Source organism: Miscanthus floridulus, chromosome 17 (genome assembly GCF_019320115.1).
Source record: "Miscanthus floridulus cultivar M001 chromosome 17, ASM1932011v1, whole genome shotgun sequence".
Classification (NCBI taxonomy): Eukaryota; Viridiplantae; Streptophyta; class Magnoliopsida; order Poales; family Poaceae; genus Miscanthus; species Miscanthus floridulus.
In genome coordinates this window covers 104,365,532-104,385,153 of record NC_089596.1, presented here as the reverse complement: position 1 = coordinate 104,385,153, position 19,622 = coordinate 104,365,532, and the positions used below count along the sequence as shown (strand labels likewise).

The window sequence follows — 19,622 nt, the reverse complement described above, 5'->3', positions numbered from 1 at the left end:
TAATGGACTTTTTGTGAAGTTGGCTAAACGTTAGACAACCCTTTACTGTTTAGATCTTCAAGAGCTAAAAATAGTCTCCAAACAGAGCCTTAGTAACCTAACAATTGCCTTTATTAGCAACTAGTGGATAACTTGTGCCGATGATAATGAGTTCTCAATCTTTGTTGTGTTCAATTAAATCAGATAAATTTCACGACCGATCAAAAAAAATGCTAGATGTAATAAATAATTGATCTAGTATGAGAAATTATCTGGAGATGGAAGTGAGGAAAGACGGACGGGAAAGAGAGTATAACAAACTATAAGTAAGGAAGGTAAAACAGGGACGGTCGAATTTTTTTACTGTTTTTAGTATTGTTATTATTATATTACATCTTTACGAGGTGTATAGGTAATTAGATATATTAATAACAAAAAAAAGGGTGGGGACGTGGTGGGGGACACGGCGGCGTGATCCGCCGCTCTCGTGGCAGTGGCAGCACAAGGCGGGGGCGTCGCCTTGTGATTGGGCTGGGTGTGTTGTTGCTGTTGCTGTTGCCTTTGGGTTAAAGACGGCAACGGGTCTGATACCCGATACCCGACGGGTATTTGATCTATTAGAGAATAGGATGGGATCATATCTTTACTCGTGGACATCTAAATGGGCAAGAATCCATCCCCGACGGGTATAGCGGGTACGGGAACGTTCCCTGTTTACCCGTTCCCGTTACCCGTTGGGGAACCCGACTATTTGAGCTGTCATGCGAGTATTAGGCCCAAAGAAGCTCAACATAGGTATTTTGGCCCAAATCGGAACAATCATATATATAGTTTGTGTGTTTTAGAAACCCTAGTTCAATTTTTTCTCACCATCTCCGCCAGCAGCACAAGCACACCTGCCTCACGAGCGCTCGTGCCCCTCGCTTCCTCAGTTCGGTCTCTCTGCCACCTTTGCTCGTCCTCCTCGCAACCTCGCTCTTCTCCTCGACATCTCCGAGACTCCGACACTTATACCCGGGTGAAGAAGAAACGTCTCCGATTACAAAGCTGCAACCCCAAGTATCCTTGTTTATCGTGTATGCAGTACCCGTCGGATATCTGTTACCCGACCGATGTCCGACGGGTACGGGGATGGGCAAGAATCTGTACCCGAGACAGTTAACGAGGATGAGGACGGAATAAATTTTTCGTAGCAGGGAAGAGAAAGTTCCGACGATACCCGACGGGTACATCCATTGCCATCCATACTTTTGGATCGTGGCAGCCATGCGATCTCTCCTCCGTCAAAAGAGCATGACCAATTGGCTGCAGAAAGCTCCTGGTGCTGGATAAATTACAGTGGTTTTAGCTGCTTCTTGTGCGTGCCTGGTGGTACCACCTAGAGGTTCTGTTTGAATAGTGTGAGGCAATGATTGACTATTGTTGATGGTGCAGGATTACTGTAATCATGTCGGGCAAGCAGGTGATATGGCTACCCGCGCCATTGCACGCCCACGCATGATAGGCTTTGGTTACCTAGCTCTAGGCTGCTAGTTTTGGCACTTGGTTTTTGTTTATAGATGGACGGCAAAGCTCTACAGCTCTGTAGGAGGAGTGCTATGAGAAGTTCAGAGTGCAATGTGGTGTGGGAAATTAAGAATTGACACGACCGAAGTCTTGATGTGTTAGGAAAAAGTGACACGAATAGGGTTTGAATGCGCAAAAAGGAAAAGATAAATAAATCTAAAAGTGAATAGGGTTTGAATGCGCAAAATGGTAAAATTAAATCTAAAGGTTTGATGTGCAGCAAAAGAAAAAAAATCAAATTCATGAAAAATATGGTTTGAATGCGCAAAATGGAAAAAAATAAACCTAAAGGTTTGATGTGCAGCAAAAGAAAAAAAATTCAAATTAAAATGTTTGAATGTGCAAAAAGAAAAAAAAATCAAATTCATGAAAAAAATGTGAAATGAAAACGCGCCAGGTAGGGGTCGAACCTACGACCTTCTGCTTATAGGAAACAGACGCTCTATCCACTGAGCTACAGGCGCTTTATTGCGAGATGATAACATGAAGAGTTTAAAGCTTACTATACAAACTCTAAACAAGTACTCCCTCCGTCTCAATTTATCTGTCGTTTTCGGTGTCCGTGCCACGACTTTGACTCAATTTGTACAAAATATGTGCAACATTTGTGTCTCCAAATAATTTTGTTAAAAAAATAGATTCAAAGATCTTTCCAATGATGCTAATTATTTATCATAAATAATAATATTTTTTAATATATATTTTGTTAAAGTTGTTTCTCGGGAAGCGAGAACGACAGATATTCTGGGATGGAGGGAGTAGGTCAAGAATACAGAATTCCACGCCCTGAGATGACAATATGTCCATACCTAGGCCTTGTTTAGATTGAGGTTAGAAATCAGTATTTTGCACTGTAGCACTTTCGTTTGTATTTGACAATTATTGTCCAATCATGGCCTAACTAGGCTCAAAAGATTCGTTTCGTAATTTACAATCAAACTGTGTAATTAGTTATTTTTTTATCTATATTTAATACTTCATGCATGTGTCCAAAGATTTGATATGATGAAGAGAGAGTGAAAAAACTTGCAATCTAAACAAGGCCCTATACGAAATTTCTCTCCCTTGTCCTCCCATGGTAAATTTCATCTTTTACCGCCTTTTACTCATCTATAGTCCCTCATTCTTAACCTTCTCACTTTGAGTTTAGAGCTGTAAACCTTTTGTTGTTGGCGACGCACTACTCCGAGTCTGTTCACGTCACGGTACACGAGCGTGTGTCTCACCTTCCACCTTTTAAGTCACGACATGTGCACCCAACAGGCGCCTATTGAAGTTGAATCAATCTTCTATCAATTTCTAGATGAATCCTTTATTACCCTATTATGGGTCTTAGATGTTTTTATTTAAGGTTGAACCAAGGCAATTAAAAATCAACAAAGATAGCTAGCTTATTATTATTGGTATGAGCATCGCAAAATAAGTTATATGTTCCGTTGTAATGGACATACATATTTTACTAGCACATGTAAATTAAAACTATACAACGCACCATGCAAATCTAAACCTTAGCTGCCGTAGCTCAAGCATTCAGAGTTATTATTACTCTTTTCTTAAAAAGGAGGACAATAATACAGAATTCCGATACGTGATAAGCATGGATACGATTCCGTTTTTCGCTTTGAGAACAGGAACACCGGTTTATTTATTCCCCCCGACACGGCAACATACACACTCTCTCTCGCCATCACGCTGCAGTGCTAACTAGTTGGGGCTTCTGTGTGCCTGTGTGTGGCACACCAAAATACTTTTCCGCGAAGGAACGAACAAAACAAGGCATCGAATCCGAATCGGATGCCCGGGACAAAGCACCGCCTTCCATTCCGTCCCGGCTCTGTATTTGCGCAGCCACTTGTGCTGCGACTTTGCGACCATTCCAAAGTGCCAAGTGCCCTAAATCAGGACACCTCTCTTCCCTTATCCTCCTAACTAATCCCTTTCGATCTCGCCGCGACGGAAGGCACGCACCGGGCCGCATCGTCTCCGATTCGCGATTCCTCAATTATCGCCGATTCCCCGGTCCTCCCCGGCCGGCCACCTACACTTCTTGGCTCCAATGGGTGGATTATTCGAGGTGTCCCGCCTTTTGGAGCGAGGTGGTGGCGTGGCGGTGATCCTGGGCTCAACACGTCGGCTAAGATGGCTACTACTCCTGCTCCCCGCACACAGCGGAGCTATAGCTACAAGAGGGACCAGAAGCTAATCGCCCCGTTCGCTTTACTGGAAAAAAAAAAAAACCAAAACACTATTTTACTTAATTTATTATGAGAGAAAAATACTGTTCTAACTAAAAAAACAAGCTAAAAAAGAAGCGAACAGAGCTAACCTCAGATGCATGCTCTAACGCTCAAACTGCATGGAAGCGAAGAAATCAGAGCTTCTTTTTATGTTTTCTTGTCGGCTAGCTACCTTTACATTTCTAGAAGGTTATGATAGAGCTACTCCGTAGTCCGTAGTGTCCTGTACTAACTCTATAGTGGTAATAGTATTACTACTATTATTAAACTACTAATCCAAAGTAGGAGTAGACACTTAACTGTAGCTTTATTTGCTTTACTTTGCTGTTGATGATCATTGATTAGTGATTTGTTTCCTTCTCTTCTCTTTTCTTTTCTACCAGTAGTGCAATTTGGAGGAGTTGATCCACCAGCCATCTCTGACTCCCACCATTGCAGATATTAGAGCAGTGACAGTGTGATACTACCACCAGTCTACTACTACTAACCTATGGCGCTTTTGAGACATAGCTCCCTCCGTCCCATTAAAAGTGTTGTTTTTTACTTTTAGACTTTTTATTTGATCGTTCGTCTTATTCAAAAAAATATATATAAATATTATTTATTTTGTTATGACTTATTTTATCATTAGAAATATTTTAATAATAATTTATTTATTTTATTATTTATATAAAATTTTTGAATAAAACAAACGGCCAAATATTGAGTCTAAGAGTAAAAAAACGACACTTTCGTGGGACGGAGGGAGTAGCCATGGCTCATGATTCCGGGTAGGGCCCTGCCTGGGTTTGGTGCCTCGAAGTCACCGCCGGATAGAGCTTTACAGACGGCTGTGGATGCAGAGATGAGTAGGACTGGGGTTAGTTAAAGCGTCTCCGAAGCCTAAGCTCGCCAAAGCGGCATCATTGCTACCACTCCGCTAGTATCTATCACCGGTGATTTTTTTGTTTCTTTCTAACTCAAGTGCTGCCCTAACCCCACCCCTGCTCAAATACAATGCGTGGTTGGTGCTGCTAGCTTGTGTTCTGCTCATGGGCCTCACCTGCTTCTGGCAAAAAGATGTGTAAAAGAATGATGCAATGATCATATCCGAAAAAGGGATTAACAGTGCTGTTTTGCTGATTGATCCCTGCGACAAAACTTCCAACATGTACTTTGAATATCCAGATTCCATTTCAATTCTACTCATAATGAATGAAACCAATGTATATCCAGATTCCATTTCAATTACTACTCATGATGAATGAAACCATTACTTAGTTCCTCAACTGGAACAAATGTACTTGGTTTATTGTCCGCTGTGTGATCAAGAAGAGGAATCAATCAGCCATCTCCTCGTGGAATGTGTATTCGCCAGGGAATTTTGGTTCATTTTGCTTCGGCAGGTCGGTCTCCAGGCTTTATCTCCCCAACCTACTGATAATTCCTTCATGGATTGGTGGGAGAGAGCTAATAATGCTACTTCAGATATGGTGAGGCAAGGAGTTAATTCCCTAATTATTTTGGGGGCCTGGACTCTTTGGAAACATCGCAATCGCTGTGTCTTTGATGGAGCAGCTCCAAGTGTGGTTGGGGCTGTTGTAATGGCCAGTGAAGAACGTCGGTTGTGGACCAGTGCAGGGGCTCGAGGGCTCTCCCTCTTGACCGCCCATCTCCCAGGTGATTAGTTCCTGGGATCTCTGCAGGTCAACTTCAACCAGCCAAGCTGCGTTTGTGCCTTGGCTGTTGTAGCTTGTGTCGTGTGTGTGTTGTGTTTAGGGTGTTTGTAAGTCTGGGTTCTTATACCCTCTTTTCTTCTTAATACAATGAGACGCAGATCTCCTGCGTTTTTCGAGAAAAAAAAACAAATGTACTTGGTTATAACTGGAACAAAGGCATAGAAAATTTTACACAAAGTTATAGCAGCATTTCAACACAAAAAAGGAATTCCCCATGCACTTTGAATATCCAGATTCCACTCTTTACTACTCATGGAACAAATGTACTTGGTTCTTCAACAACCAACACGTTCACACAAAAGGATAAAAAGAGACTTCTGGTGGCAATCTCTAGCTCATGAAACCAAGCATGAAAGATGGCATCTCAACACAGACAAGTGTCAAAAGGCTGTACAATAGAATAGACATCATTAACCTTTACATCACTCTATTGTCAACGTTGTAAAGTAACATGTGATCAGTTGGCACATGGGATAAAGTTAACTCCTCTATTATTGTAACATTAGCATCATCAGGCTGTACACGAATATTGACCTGGTAATCAACAAGTCAGTCAAAGAAACAATTTACTACTAGTGCACAAGTTTAAAGAGCAGTGCAACATGTAATGTGCTAATGTTGTTGTGATTGCGAAGAGTGAATTTCATTCCATATGGTGGCCAGCTCCCTTTTCGAAAAGAATGAATACGACACAGACACTCTGGCATGCTTTTGCTGTAAAAAGGATCATCAGGCAGATAGTCACATTCTGCTTTGCTCCAAGTCACTTGAGCAATGCACCAAGGTTACATCAGTTTGGTAGACTGAACAATGAGCTTTTTCTGCAATACAAATCTGATGCAGATATTAACTTGGGCACGATTCAGCCTGTACCTGCCACAGGCATTTTAATTTATTTGGGATATAATTCTTTTTTAGAATACTTGATTGGACTGGAATTCAGTGGAGTGCTAAATGTTGCAGACACCTTATCAAGACCGGTATGCAGATCAGTACAGCATTAGTATACAGATTTCCCACAAAGCAGTAGCACAAAAGAAATGAGATGAACAAACCTTATGTTGTCCTCCGATGGATATTTCGTCATGGCAAGACCCCATGGAAATTTCTCCCTTTCAGTAAGTGCTCTTCTCGAGATTACTCAGTTAACTGTTAGCTCCACTTCAGATTCTAAATCCAACTGATCACGGATATGGCGAACCATTTCAGCTCCGTAAATACCAGTTAGAAGAGGGAAGGTCTACTTATATTCTATTCGTTTAGTGACTGATGAGCCTAGAAGCACTGGAAAACTTCACTTTTGGTAAATAAATATTGATCTATCATCATGTTAATTCGTAATCTTGAAAATGTAACTATTTAAGTATTTATTGTATTTGAACCACTCCATCTGCACTTGCCTCTTCTTCTCCACTGCCATTTGTACATCGACTCAAGCATCATGTACTCAGATGGCATTGTCAATTGTTTGGTTTCCTGAAACAAACACTCCAACCCCCCTTCCGTCTTCTACAATTCAATTGATGATCACCCTGCCCCTTTTACAACACCTTTGTGCTTCATCAAACGACATTCCTGTGCTGCCTCACGTCACTGCCCCTAGCTAGCATAGAGGTTTGCCATTGACCCATGTACTCCTGGGCCCCATGGCTTTGCCTGCATCACCCTCTCTGCAGCTTTCTTTCCACTTTCCTCTGTCCCTTGAGCTGCATATGCCCTAAGCAAAGAGTCCAAACAATACCATCTCTTGCAATCAACTCCTCAGCCTCATGATTCTAACAGCTCAGCTCAACAAATCAACAACACAACCGTAGTGCTCTTTTCAGGCTCCAGCCTCTAGCCTTTGTTCGTTGAATTGAGGTATCTCAGTTTGAGCTCAACTCCCCCTGCGTGTGAGTAAGCTGTGAGTACACTAATGAATGTAACATGGTCTAGCTTTAGCCCGACACTGTGCGCATCCTCAAATTGAACAGACACTTACATAAGTTGAACAAATAAGCACTTCAGACTTACTTAGTGTTAGGGTCTTAAGAACCATAATAAGTTCAACAACCACATGCAGAAATACAGGTAAGGAAAATGATGTCCATTTTGACTTATGTCGGTTATACTCAGAATGAAAGGCCTTGGGGACTGAAAGTCATCTGTTTTCTCTATCGAGGCATCATCCTAATGAGTGAAACTTCAGTATATTCAGATTGCATATCATTACAAGAAGAAGAAAATTATCCAAAAATTGCCAAACTTTCTGTAATGCTCTCTTCCAAATTTGTGTCTTTTTCAACACCATCTTCACTGATATCCGGCGTCAATGAACCTTGTGCATTATCACTCAAGGAAGGAGCTTCAACATCTGTTCCTTTTGCTGGAGAGACCATATCAAGTGAGGAAGGATCTTTAGGTACAGAGTATGACTCAATAGCACCATTTAGTAATTCATCTGCTGCGCCATGACTTACTTCTGTTGTGAAAACAGTTTTGTTGTATTCCTTGGGCACAACATTTGGTGTATCGGCAATGACTGAATCACCGATGGCTGGCAAGAATGGCATAATACAGCAATACAACATATCAGCCAGTCCATACCATGGGAGAAATCCAAGTCTCCCATTCAGTGCAAGATTGCACAATCAATGGCCTTAAACTCACATTGCAGCGAAAAGGCAAATCTCACACAAAAATCAAAGGATGGAAAAGCAAACAGTGAACCTCCATTCAGTGCAAGCTTGCATAATTAATAACCCCAGACTCACATTGCAGCGGAAAGGAAACTCTAAAAAAACAATGAACCTAAAGAAAAGCTGGGGCTATAACGAATTCAAGCATCTACTAACCTCCTTTTTTGTTATCCAGCTTTCTTCTTTCTTCATGAAAAGTATCTGAACAGACATGAATAAAAAAAGAGTTAGATTAATCATAAACAAACATTTGAGATTCTCCATGGTCTAGAGATGCTACACTATGTTCCATTTTTTAGAAATACATCAACCATAAATGTAGTGATTTATTTCCAGCAGACAAAATATCAGATGGCTAAGTAAGGATTAGATGGTGCCTTTAGAATAGGGCAAAGCCACCCACAAAAAAACAAAAGATAGGATAAATGGACGGGTATCATAACTTGAAGCACCGAAGAGCAGGATACAATGTGTATCCTTATGTTGTTCTCCGATGGATGTTTCATTATTGACAGGGTACCATGTAAATTTCTCCCTTTCAGTAAGTGCTTCTTTCAGGATGACTTAGTAAACTGTTAGCTCCACTTCAGATCCTAAATCCAACTGATCAGGGATTTGGCGAACCATTCCGACTCCATAGTATATCAGCTCAAGCATCATGTAGATGGCATTATCATGGGGATTTGTCCGATCTCCTGAAACAAACACTCCAACCCCCCTGTCGTCCCCTCCAGCTTCGACTGATGACCACCCTGCGCCTTTTAGAACACCTTTCTGCTTCATCAAATGGCGTTCCTGTGCTGCCTCACGCCACTGCCCCTTGCTAGCATAGAGGTTTGCCATCGCCACATGTGCTCCTGAACCCCATGGCTCTGCCTCCATCATCCTCTCTGCAGCTTTCTTTCCAGTTTCCTCTGCCCCTCGAGCAGCACATGCCCTAAGCAAAGATGTCCAAACCACACCATCTCTTCCATCAGCAGCAATTCTTCCAATCAACTCCTCAGCCTCATGTATTCTACCAGCTCTGGCTAACAAGTCAACAACACAACCATAGTGCTCCTTTTCAGGCTCCAGTCCATAGCATTTGTTCATTGCATTGAGGTATCTCAATCCGAGCTCGACTTCCCCCGCGTGAGAGCAAGCCGTGAGTACACCAATGAACGTAACATGGTCCGGCTTTAGCCCGACACGGCACATTTCCTCAAACAGTTGAAATGCCTCTTTGCTGTGACCATGCTCAGCATGCCCAACGATCATTGCAGTCCATGAAATCACATCATCTTTAGTGCGATTGGAAAATACGACATTAGCATCTGTCATGCTACCACTCTTTCCATACATGTTAACGAGCGCACTCATGACCATCGCATGGTGTTCAAGTCCAGCAGCGACAGCGAGTGCATGCAGCTGGCGTCCAGCATCCAGTGATGCAGCACTTGCACACACACGGAAGAGACTGGCAAGAGTAAACTCATTTGGCCGAGGGCAGCTGCTGTGATGCCGCATTTCTGAGAACAAGGCAAAAGACTCCTCGGCGAGGCCTTCCTGTGCATATCCTGATATAATTGTGCTCCAGGAGACAACATCCTTGACAACACTCTCCCGGAAGATAGCATCAGCAGCTGAAAGACGACCACAGCGCGCATAGAGTTTTATAAGGGAATTGGCCACAGAACGGGTATGAGATAGCCCTCTCCGTGCAGCTTGTGCATGTAACTGCTCTCCAAGATAGGCACCTTCAATATTTGGGCACGCAGCAATTACAGCAGAGAAAGTATACTCATTCGGTGACGCAGAATTTGATGACTCGTCGCGAAGCATTCTGACAAACGCCTCGATAGCTTCCTCTGTGCGGCCGGTCTGGACGTAGGAGGCAATCAGCGTCGTGCACGCGGCAACGTCGCGCATGCCCATGCGGCCGACCGTGGCCAGCGCGCGGTCGACGTCGCCGCATCGCGCGTACAGCGCCGCGAGCGCGTTGGCGACGAAGGGCACGGCGTCGAGGCCGAGCTTGGCGCAGAGCGCGTGCACCTCGCGGCCGCGTGACGGCAGCCCCCCACCGGCGCACGCCGTGAGCGCGGCCGCGCAGGCGTGGGAGTCGCAGGCCACGCCGGAGGCCCTCATCTCGGCGAAGCGGCGGAGCGCATCGTGCCGCCGGCCGGCCCGCGCCAGCGAGGCGACGAGCGTGGTCCACGAGACCACGTTCTTGTGGGGCGTTTCGTCGAGCACCTGGAGCGCCAGCTCCAGGCGGCCGGCTTTGGCGTAGGCGTCCGCCAGCGCCGTGGACACGAACACGGACGACACGGCGGAGGATCGGACGGCGAACGCGTGCAGCGCAGCCGCCTCCGCGGCGTGGGGGAGGGGGAGGAGCCCTGTGCCAGCGCCGGCGGAAGCGGAAGCGCACGCCTTGAGGACGGGACTGAGGATGAACGGGTCCGCGGCGGCGTGAGGCGGGGAGGAGGCGCGGAAGCGGGAGAAGAGCACCATGGCGCCCGGGAAGTCGGCTGCCGCAGCATAGCCCGAGAGGAGCGCGGCGTAGGCGACCTCGTCGCGGTGCGGCATCGCGTCGAATAGGCTCCTCGCGTCGGCGAGCTGGCCCGACCGGACCAGGTGCCTCAGCATGGGTCGCGGTGCCTGGGAAGAACCTTTCCTCCTCCCGACACCGGCCTTCCGCCGGACTCCGGGAAGACAGGCGGAGACCAGCGCCGTTGCCGCTGCAGCTGGCGGTGGCGCCTGCTCAAGATACTACTCGCTCTTGTCGACTTACAATTCTAGGTTTATATAATAAATAAACTAAACTTTCTTAAGCTCAACAGAATTTATATATATAAAAATAGTTTCAATACTTATGTTTTCAAATAAATATATATAAAAGTATATTATATAATTAATCTAATGTCATTTATTTAAATATTTATATCTTTTTATATAGATTCGATTAAATTTAAAATTATTTAACTTTTTAGAAAGTGATAATTATAGTATTTTAGGATGGAGGAAGCATGTGGCAGAATCTCCTAAATTATAGGACCCACATGCATTTGTCACTGTCCAACGACCTTTGATAACTATGCATATGTTCCGGGTAACTTAAGAAGTATGTCGGGTGTCCTCGGGGAACCCCGAATCATCCACGATTTCCGAGCAGGATCACATTACAGAGTCATTACAGTATTACAACATTTATTCAGATATCAATACCAGAGTAAAAACATCGGAAGTCTTACGATAACATAATTTACAAACCAGTTGTTTCAAATCTTACAAACTAAGTTCGATAATTATTACAAACCATAGTAGTAGTGGAGTGGCATAATTAACATATACATAACACACAAAATAAACATCCTGCCCAAGGATCACACATTTACTTCTCATCGTTAGAACGAACGATAGTCATGCAGCACGATCCAAAACAGATCTACTCATGAGGCTCACCTGCAACAAGGGTCAACGAACCCTGAGTATAAAAGTACTCAACAAGACTTAACCGAAAAATTAACTGACAAATTCAGTAATGCAGGCTCAGGGATTCAAGGTATAGCTTTAACAATAATCAAAGTTCTTTTGCGTAAAAGCTCTTTAACAAAATTCTTTATATAGAAAACTTCATAAAATCATATACAAAGCTGACACGATCCGTGTTGAGATCATAAAACTTCATATCCAACACCTTCACAAGCCTTATTTGAGTTCCAGTTATTAGTACTACGATGATGAACAGAGAAGTGAGTTTCTATAACCGAGGAGCAACGACGATTCGAACCGATTACACCCAACTGGGGATTCCAGACCACACGACATATGCAGATCCCCGACCTACATATACCAACCTACTCTCGGATCCTCTAAAACAAGAACGGGTCCGCGCCACCCGAGAATACAGTACTCCACCAATTCAGCCCATTGCCACATGGGTACACGCTATTCCCGCCATCTCTCCACTCCCAGTGCGCGAGTAGCCATTCTCGTAATAGAATCGTCAAGTTAAGGCTTACTAGAGTATGTGGTTAGTACTACAAAGTCTCACCGCACACAGTTCAACAACGGACGAACCTTAATCGACACAGGCGGAAAGAGCCCGCTCATAAGACCTCCATGTCTTGTGGCTCACACACACCGAGTCCGCCTGGTCTAGATTTATTACTCCACATCCCCATATCACATGATAATATAAGTAACTCAGGTTCCATTTAAAACTTGCAGGTGGCAGGTAATCACCCGACTTTCATCGTTCTACGCATAGCTAAGCAAAACTCGGCATATACGAATTTAAAACTGGTAATATGGTAAATATGGAATAACAAGGGTGGTAATGCACCAATTATGTTCTTACTTAACTCCTAATCACTTAATGCAGTAACAGAAAGCAACAGCGAAATTAATTTATAAAACACAAGGTAGGTTTGTATGCATCCGGGGCTTGCCTTCGTTGACGGAAAAGTCCGGTTCCTGCGACGTTTCACAAGTATTCGATCCGACCTCAACAGACGGACTAACTTCCTCAGCAACTTGGTTAACTATCACGTGTTCACCTTCGTTCACTACACGTAGTAGCAATGCCATGTTTAACATGATGTGGAATACAAAACATGATGCTCGATGATGGATGCAAAAATTAACAATTTGAATACAACTTTCCTTCGCGGTACAGTTGCAAGTCAAACAAACAAAAATCTTTTTCGTAATACATACATCAATTGCCAAGGATCATTATCAACTAATGACCCAAGGTCATCACTCAATCCAAAATTTCAAACAAAACCTAAATCATTAAAGGTTACTATTTGCTTTTATGAATTAATTATTTAATTCAAAATTATGAAATAAATCAACTTATTCTAATTGAGCTCAAAATTTTAGTAAATGTTCATTACATGATAAGTAAGTGGCAAAACAAATTTCATAATTTTTGGACAATTAAATAAGGCTATAAAAATCATGGAAATCCATTTATTAATAAATTGAGTAATTTTTATCACATTCAAAAAGTGCTGAAAAACAATATTTCAAATTTTTATTAAATAATATGCATCACAGAGAGGTCACACAAAAATTTTCATAGTTTTTGGAGCTCTAATTAAATTTATACAAAAATAACAAAAACAGACACTATTCATTCAAATCTGAAAAATAGAAAAATTCATTTTGAAATCACTGAGTCGCTGACACCTTGACCCCACCTGTCATCACCTTCCTCCCGCGCTGACCATGGCAACGACGGCGCTGACTGGCGATTTCTCGTCGACGACGAGGCCAACGGTGACAACCAAGGTACCAAAACACTACCCTCGACTAGGCACATCGATCTAGGGCATAAGCTTGACTAGCTATGGACTGGACCGAGCACTACGCCGGCCATGGCGGACGCGGTGGCACGGCAGCGCTACGCCGGCGACGTGAGACCTGTAAAACTTAAATAGATTGCCTAGGAAGCATCAGCAGCTCACCCCAAACACGACTGAGTAGAGCACAAGGCCGGAGGAGCAACGGAGAGGCGTGACGACGACCACGGTGATCACGGCGGAGCAAAGGTCGTTGGTGATGGAGAACCAGCGACTGCAGTGATCAAAATGAGTAAACAACAACGAATTAAGTACTACAGCATTAAGACGAAGCCGTAGGTACACTGATCATGGGCAACGGCTCACCAGAGAGCCCTGGCCACGACGACACGCCTATGGTGGTGAAGTTGCCGGCCGCGAGGAAGAAGGACGCGGATAGAGGATTCTCGGCAAAATCAGTCGACCATAGTTGGCTGGGTGGATGCGCAAGAGAAAGACGGAACTAGAACAGCCTTTACTGAGACGGCAACGACGCTAGGGAGATGATGAGAGCTCGCCGGAGCGATGACAACGACGGCGGCGGTGAAAACAGAGGAAGAAGAAAAACGACGACGACGACATTTTTGTACTTATAGCGTGGCTCAGAAGCTCAAGGAAGCCACGACGGAGCCGTTTCTGCGCCAGCGCGACGCCAAGGACGGCCACGACGCGCCTGGAACACCGAAGAAGGTCGCCGGCCATGTAGCTACGGTGGTGAACACTGTTCACAGTATTTACAAGTTTGCCATTCGCCAAAATTCACAAATTACTCTCAAATTTTCATAACAACTCAAAAATCTCCAAAAATAAAAGTTGTTCAAAATCAAAAGTTATACAACTTTGCTTTTATAACCATCTCCTAATTCAGTCTAGATTTTGAAATGAACTTTTGAATTTGAATAGGGAAATTTATCGAATTACGCCTTTTTGAATTACTCCAAATTTTTCTAAACAACTTGAAAAACTCCAAAAACAAACTTTGCTTAACTTGTCAAGCTCTACATTTTTGCTTTTGGGCTCAACCCCAAAATATGCTTAGATTTTGAACTGAGTTTTCAGGGTAGGATTTAAATATTGAAAATCAGGGTTTTCAGAATTTCAAATCAATACAAAGATTTCAAACTTGATTCAAACAATACCAAGCAATGCTTATAACATAAATGTAAACTTATTTTAGTGAATGCATATAAAGTTTTTAATATGACCAAATGCCTTGCAATGCATATGATGACATGGCAGTTTTAGTATTTAAACATCCGGGGTGTTACAATCCTTCCCTCTAAAAGAAATCTCGCCCCGAGATTCAAAGCCATAGAGTAAGTAATGGAAAAGGAAATGTGTCAGTCCAAAAACATCCAAAACTTGTCCATAAAACAGCTGAGTTTCCTTTACAAAACGCAATTTGTAGCAACTCAGCTCAACTAACATTACTCTATTCTATATTGACGCTAGAAACTCTGGAAACTTTTCTAACAAGTAGTCTTCTGATTCCTAAGTAGCTTCCTCTTCTGAATGTTGATTCCATTGTATTTTATAGAACTTGATTGTCTGTCTTCGAGTAACATGATCTTTCTGATCCAAAACTCGGATAGGATATTCGGAATAAGTCAAATCTGGTTCAAGTTCTACTCCTTCAACTTCAACATTCTATTCAGGCACTCGGAGACACTTCTTCAATTGAGAAACATGGAACACATCATGCACAGCTGCGAGATGTCAGGTAATTTCAAGCGATATGCCACTTTTCTATACCTTTCCAAAATTTGATATAGTCCAATATATCGAGGTGCCAACTTTCCTTTAACACCAAAACGGGTAACTCCCTTCATTGGTGATACTTTCAGATATACAAAATCTCCTTTGTTAAATACCAATGGTCTCCGTCTTCTATCCGCATAACTCTTTTGTCGGGATTGAGCTATCTTCAAATTACTCTGTATTTGCCTAACCTTGTCTTCTGTTTCTTTTACAAGGTCAACTCCAAAGAATCTTCTTTCTCCAGGCTCAGACCAACTTAGTGATGTTCTGCACCTACGACCATAGAGTGCTTCAAATGGAGCCATTCTAATGCTTTCCTGATAACTATTATTGTATGAGAACTCGGCCAAAGGTAAGCATTTATCCCACTTATTGGAATAGTTAAGGACACAACACCTTAACATATCTTCAAGTACTTGATTGACTCTTTCAGTCTATCCATCAGTCTACGGATGATAAGCTATACTATATAGAAGTTTGGTACCCAATGAAGAATGCAACTGTTTCCAAAAGTTGGAGACAAACTATGTACCCCTATCTGACACAATAGTCTTGGGTACTCCATGGAGACTCACAATTCGCTCTAAATACATCTTGGCATACCGTATAGTGGGATATGTATTCTAAACTGGAAGAAAATATGCTGATTTGGTTAGTTGATCTACAATAACCCATACTAAATCAAATCCCTTTGATGTCTTGGGTAGACCAACAATAAAATCCATACTTATGTCCTCCCATTTCCAAGATAGAATAGGTAGTGGTTGTAATTCACCAGAAGACCTCAAATGTATAGCTTTCACCTTTTGACAAGTATCACACTTTGCTATATATCTAGCAATCTCTATTTTCATTTTAGTCCACCAGAATCTTTGCTTCAAGTCATGGTACATCTTGTTACTTCCCGGATGGATAGATAACCTAGTAGCATGTGCCTCTTCTAGAATTGACTGCCGCAACTCAGGAACTTTTGGTACCACCAGGCGATCCTTGAACCATAACACACCTTCATTATCTATGCTAAAGCATTCCGCTTTTCCATTCTTGACTCTTTCCTTGATATGGGCTATACCCTTGTTTTCCTTCTGAGCAGCAATAACTTGATCTCGAATAGTGGCCTCAACAATTATGTTGGTCAAACTTCCTTGTTGAATTACTTCTACATTCAACTTCTCCATTTCTTGACATAAATTCAAACCCATTGTTCTCACTGTCAGACAATTGCAATAACTTTTGTGACTGAGGGCATCTGCAACTATATTTGCTTTACCGGGGTGATAATGTACTTCCAAGTCATAATCTTTAATTAGTTCTAATCATCTTGTTTGTCGCATATTCAACTCTGACTAAGTAAAGATATACTTTAAGCTTTTGTGGTATGTATACATATGACACGTATTACCAAGCAGGTAATGCCACCAAATCTTTAGAGCATGAACCACAGCTGCTAACTCCAGATCATGAGTCGGATAGTGTTCTTCATGTTGCTTAAGTTGCCTGGACGCATAGGCAATGACTCGGCCTTCTTGCATCAACACACATCTAATACCAATACCTGAAGCATCACAATAAATATCAAACGATTTTTCGATATTAGGTTGGGCTAGCACTGGTGCAGTAGTCAATAGTCTTTTCAAAGTCTGAAAAGCCTTTTCATATTCAGATGACCAGACAAACTTAACTTGGTTCTTCAACAATTCAGTTATGGACTTTGATATTTTAGAGAAATCTGGAATAAACCGACGGTAATACCCTGCCAATCCCAGAAAACTCCAAACTTGATGAACTGTGGTTGGCGGTTTCTAATCAAGCACATCCTTCACTTTGCTGGGATCAACTGCAACTCCTTCGGCTGACAAGACATGTCCAAGAAATTGCACTTCCTTAAGCCAAAAATCACACTTGCTGAACTTGGCATATAGTTGATGTTCTCTCAAGTGGGTCAGAACAATTCTGAGATGTTTCGCATGTTCTTTCTTATTGTTGAAATATACTAAAATGTCATCAATAAACACCACTACAAACTTGTCTAGCTCAGACATGAATACTGAGTTCATCAGATACATGAAATGAGCTGGAGCATTTGTCAATCCAAAAGACATTACCAAGTATTCATATAATCCATATCTTATGGTAAATACCGTTTTGGGTATATCTTCAGGCTTTATCTTGATTTGGTGATATCCTGACCTCAAATCTATCTTGGAGAAAACTTTGGCTCCGGCCAATTGATTAAAAAGCAAATCTATCCGAGGTAATGGATATTTATTCTTGATGGTCACTTCATTCATTGGACAATAGTCAACACATAACCTCAGGGTCTCATCTTTCTTTTTCACAAAAATTGCCGGACATCCCCAAGGTGAAGAACTAGGTTGGATAAACCCCTTCTCAATCAATTTTTGTAACTGAGTCTTCAACTCAGCCAATTCCTTAGGTGGTATCCTATAAGCTCTCTGAGAAATCAGAGCTATTCTAGGTTGTAACTCTATGTTAAACTGTACATCCCTATCAAGTGGTAGACCGGGTAGATCTTCAGGAAACACATCCGGAAATTCACACACTACCGGAATATCTCTAATCTCTTTAATAGCAGTTGCACAAACCTTGCCCACTGATCTTCTTAGGGTTGGAAGTTGGATGAGAAGTTGAGAATTACTATTAGGCAAACTTACCCTTAATGTCCTATTCAAAGCATCAATAACAGCCTTATGTTGATACATCCAATTCATACCCAAAATTACATCTATATCCTGATCCTTAAGGATAATCATGGTAGTGAGAAAAATATGTCCACCCAGGTTTACAGGTACCTGGTATACCATCTCCTTAGTACACAGACGTCCCCCGGGCGACTGTATAAAGAAACTTTCCTTTGTTGCCCCAATTGAAATTTCATACTCCACGACAAATGTTCTATTGATGAATGAATACGATGCGCCAGAATCAAAAAGTATAACTGTAGGGTGATTGGCAATAGGAAACATACCCATCATCACTGGCTCCCCTTTCGAAATTTCTCCAGCTTGAATATAGAACACCCGTCCCGTCTTCCTCTCATCTTTGCCCTTCTGAGCATTCAGATTGGGGTTCTTGTTTGGTGCCTGACCCTATTGTTGATTTGCAGTGGCCTTCTGATAATTTTGATTAGCCTGCCTAGGATATGGACATTCCCTAGAGAAATGACCAGTCCTTTCACAATTATAACATGGATAGTTGTGACCCTGGGACGTTGGAGCATTGCCACCAGGAGCATTGGTTGACTGCGAGTTCAGGTAGGTTATAGCAGGACGGACATTTGACTGTTGCCTGGCTTGGAACTACGGCAGACGATAAGGAGGACGATTATGATGTACTGGATGATAAATCACCCTCTGCCTCTTCTGATTTCCCCCAAAAGATCCAGATGGCATACTCTTTTTCTTTTTGAGCTCCTTATGCTGCCGATACTTTGACTCTGAAGCAATTACAATATTTACAGCCTCATGATAAGTGACATTGGTGCAAGTTGTCATCATTGTTTGCAGCTTGGTATTCAAACCTCTCATAAACCACCTCTTCTTCTTTGCATCAGTATTGACATATTCTGATGCATATTGTGATAGGTAATTAAATCTTCCCACATACTGCATCACGGTTTGATCTCCTTGCTTCAAAGCAAGGAATTCGTCTAGTTTCATTGATATCACTCCTTCAGGGATATAATGGGCTCTGAAGGCAGTACGGAACTCAGCCCAAGTTATTGGAATGCCAGCTAGTTGCATAGCCACTAAGTTCGCCCACCAAGCACTTGCTGCTCCTCTATGTTGCTGGGCGGCAAACACAGATTTCTGATACTCCGTGCATGGGATAAGATCAAATTTCTGCTCCATGGTTCAGAGCCAGTCATCAGCCTCCAATGGTTCATCTGCCTTGGTGAATACCGGTGGTCTTATGTCTGTAAAATCAACATATGTAGCCTCCTGTCTGTTGTGGTGGCGACCACAGTTTCCGTGCATCTGATTCTAATTACTCTAAGCTATCTCATGAAGTAAACGAGAATTTTCGGCCGTCACATTGACAAGCGCGGTTATAGCATCAGCCAGATTTGTTGGAACTGGTGGTAGATCTAGAATACCATCCTCATCTTATGAAGTCCTAGGAATATACAAACCCCATGTACGACGCATCTGCTCATAACAAACCAAACTTTATTCACAAGCCTTTATTGAATTGCACAAAAGCTTACTCCAGACACATTACATAGGGTTTACTAATATAAAAACCAGAACCCGTAAGTACCAAAACAAAACTACATAACTAAACTATAACTAACTATTATACAACTCTACTCCTTTCCATGATTACTTCAAACTTCAGGCT

The 19,622-nt window shown here is 42.5% G+C and overlaps 1 protein-coding gene and 1 non-coding gene across 9 annotated transcripts; both read right to left on the bottom strand.

Annotated features, from left to right (window-relative positions):
* Positions 1–1,934: 1,934 nt before the first annotated feature.
* Positions 1,935–2,009, bottom strand: TRNAR-CCU (transfer RNA arginine (anticodon CCU)). The gene has a single exon. It is a non-coding gene; the product is annotated as a tRNA-Arg (tRNA).
* A 3,960-nt stretch (positions 2,010–5,969) lies between these two features.
* LOC136517511 (putative pentatricopeptide repeat-containing protein At3g47840) lies at positions 5,970–10,925 on the bottom strand. Of its 8 annotated transcripts, XM_066511091.1 has the most exons (4): positions 8,622–10,925; positions 8,335–8,379; positions 7,960–8,036; positions 5,970–7,865 (listed from the first exon to the last, which is right to left on the bottom strand). In XM_066511091.1, the coding sequence occupies exon 1, from the start codon at positions 10,798–10,800 to the stop codon at positions 8,743–8,745; it is 2,058 nt and encodes a 685-aa protein (XP_066367188.1). In that variant the 5' UTR covers positions 10,801–10,925; the 3' UTR covers positions 5,970–7,865; positions 7,960–8,036; positions 8,335–8,379; positions 8,622–8,742. The 8 variants fall into 8 exon arrangements, with proteins under 8 accessions (XP_066367188.1, XP_066367184.1, XP_066367186.1 ...); XM_066511087.1 differs by having other exon boundaries at positions 5,970–6,334; positions 6,556–8,379; XM_066511089.1 differs by having other exon boundaries at positions 5,970–6,321; positions 6,556–8,379.
* Positions 10,926–19,622: the final 8,697 nt, after the last annotated feature.